General features: G+C 47.5%; 1 protein-coding gene across 1 annotated transcript; it reads right to left on the minus strand.

Moving 5' to 3' along the window:
• Nucleotides 1-649: 649 nt before the first annotated feature.
• On the minus strand, nucleotides 650-1,177 carry LOC108907131 (putative uncharacterized protein FLJ37770). Its single transcript, XM_018710675.1, has one exon. It carries the CDS (start codon nucleotides 1,175-1,177, stop codon nucleotides 650-652), a length of 528 nt encoding a protein of 175 aa, XP_018566191.1.
• Nucleotides 1,178-1,414: the final 237 nt, after the last annotated feature.

The following is a 1,414-nucleotide window of genomic DNA, read 5'->3' on the forward strand; positions in this document are numbered from 1 at the left end:
AAAAAATATATATTGGGGATGACGACATCCCCAATATATATATTTTTTGGTATATACAGGGTTTGTCCGGAAAGTAATGTCAGTGAGTCGGTTAAAAATAATTTATTGAACTTTTCGTTACAAGTGATCAGAATTCTTCAAAATAGGCTCCTCCTGCGTTGATACATTGGCTCCAACGAATTTTCCAGCTATCGAATGCGTGACGGTAGTCCTCTTCCGGAATGCACTTTAAAGCCGTGGTGCAAGCTGCTTGAATCCCCTCTATTGTCTCGAAATGCTTGCCTTTCATAGGTGTTTTCAGGCGTGGAAACAAAAAGAAGTCGGGGGGAGCCATGTTCGGGCTGTACGGGGGCTGGGGAATCGTTGGCACCCCTGCTTTGGCCAGGTAGTTGGTGAAGAGAAAGGAGCTGTGAGCCGGCGCATTGTCATGGTGCAACTTCCAGTCGTTAGCGATGTCCAGCCGGACGCGTTGAACCCTGCGTTTCAGCCTTTTCAGCACTTCCACGTAAAATTTTGCATTTACAGTTGTACCACGTGGTACAAACTCATGATGAACGAGTCCTCGGATGTCGAAAAACACGATGAGCATCGTCTTGATTTTGGATTTGCTCATCCTGGCCTTCTTGGGGCGAGGGGATGTCGACGTGTGTCACTCCGATGATGGTCTTTTTGTTTCCGGGTCATACTCGAATATCCAAGATTCGTCACCTGTAATGACGTTGTTCAAAAACTCGGGATCACTTTCGCACATGTTTAAATTTTCTTGGCACGTTTCAAGGCGGTTCATCTTTTGGTCGTCGGTGAGCACTTTCGGGACCATCTTCGCGCAAACCTTCCGCATGTTCAAATTGTTCGTAACAATCTCATGAACAATAGTTTTTGGAATGTCTAATATCAGTGACATTAAACGGACACTCAATCGTCGGTCTGTGTTCAAAAGTTGTCTCACTCGCGTCACATTGTCGTCCGTGGTGCTCGTTGATGGCCGTCCGGCGCGGACCTCGTCATCGACTGTTTCCCGGCCTTCCAAAAAGGCCTTGTGCCACCGGAACACTTGCCTATCCGACAGGGCATCTTCTTTATAAGCTGCCTGGATCATTGGAATAGTTTCCGCCGCGGTTTTGCCAAGTTTAACGCAAAACTTGATCGCAATTCTTTGTTCTACCGAGCGCTGCATTTCGATTTGCACGGGGTCACAAAACAACTCTCACAGAAACGCCTGTCCTCACTCTCTGGAAGGTTGGAGAAGACTGAGCGACCCAGCGTCCGTTAGCTGACTTCTCCCACTAACATTCCCAACCAATCCGGGCGCGCTTCGACGTACAGTCGCGCCAAAAGAAAATCACTGACATTAGTTTCCGGACAAACCCTGTATATATACAGGGTGTTGCATCACGAGAGAGACATAGCTTAA

This window comes from Anoplophora glabripennis, unplaced genomic scaffold, assembly GCF_000390285.2.
Source record: "Anoplophora glabripennis isolate ALB-LARVAE unplaced genomic scaffold, Agla_2.0 scaffold310, whole genome shotgun sequence".
NCBI lineage: Eukaryota > Metazoa > Arthropoda > Insecta > Coleoptera > Cerambycidae > Anoplophora > Anoplophora glabripennis.

Bases quoted from the DNA above. Each gene is read 5' to 3' on its own strand.
- LOC108907131 (XM_018710675.1), bottom strand. From the start codon at position 1,177: ATGCAGCGCTCGGTAGAACAAAGAATTGCGATCAAGTTTTGCGTTAAA.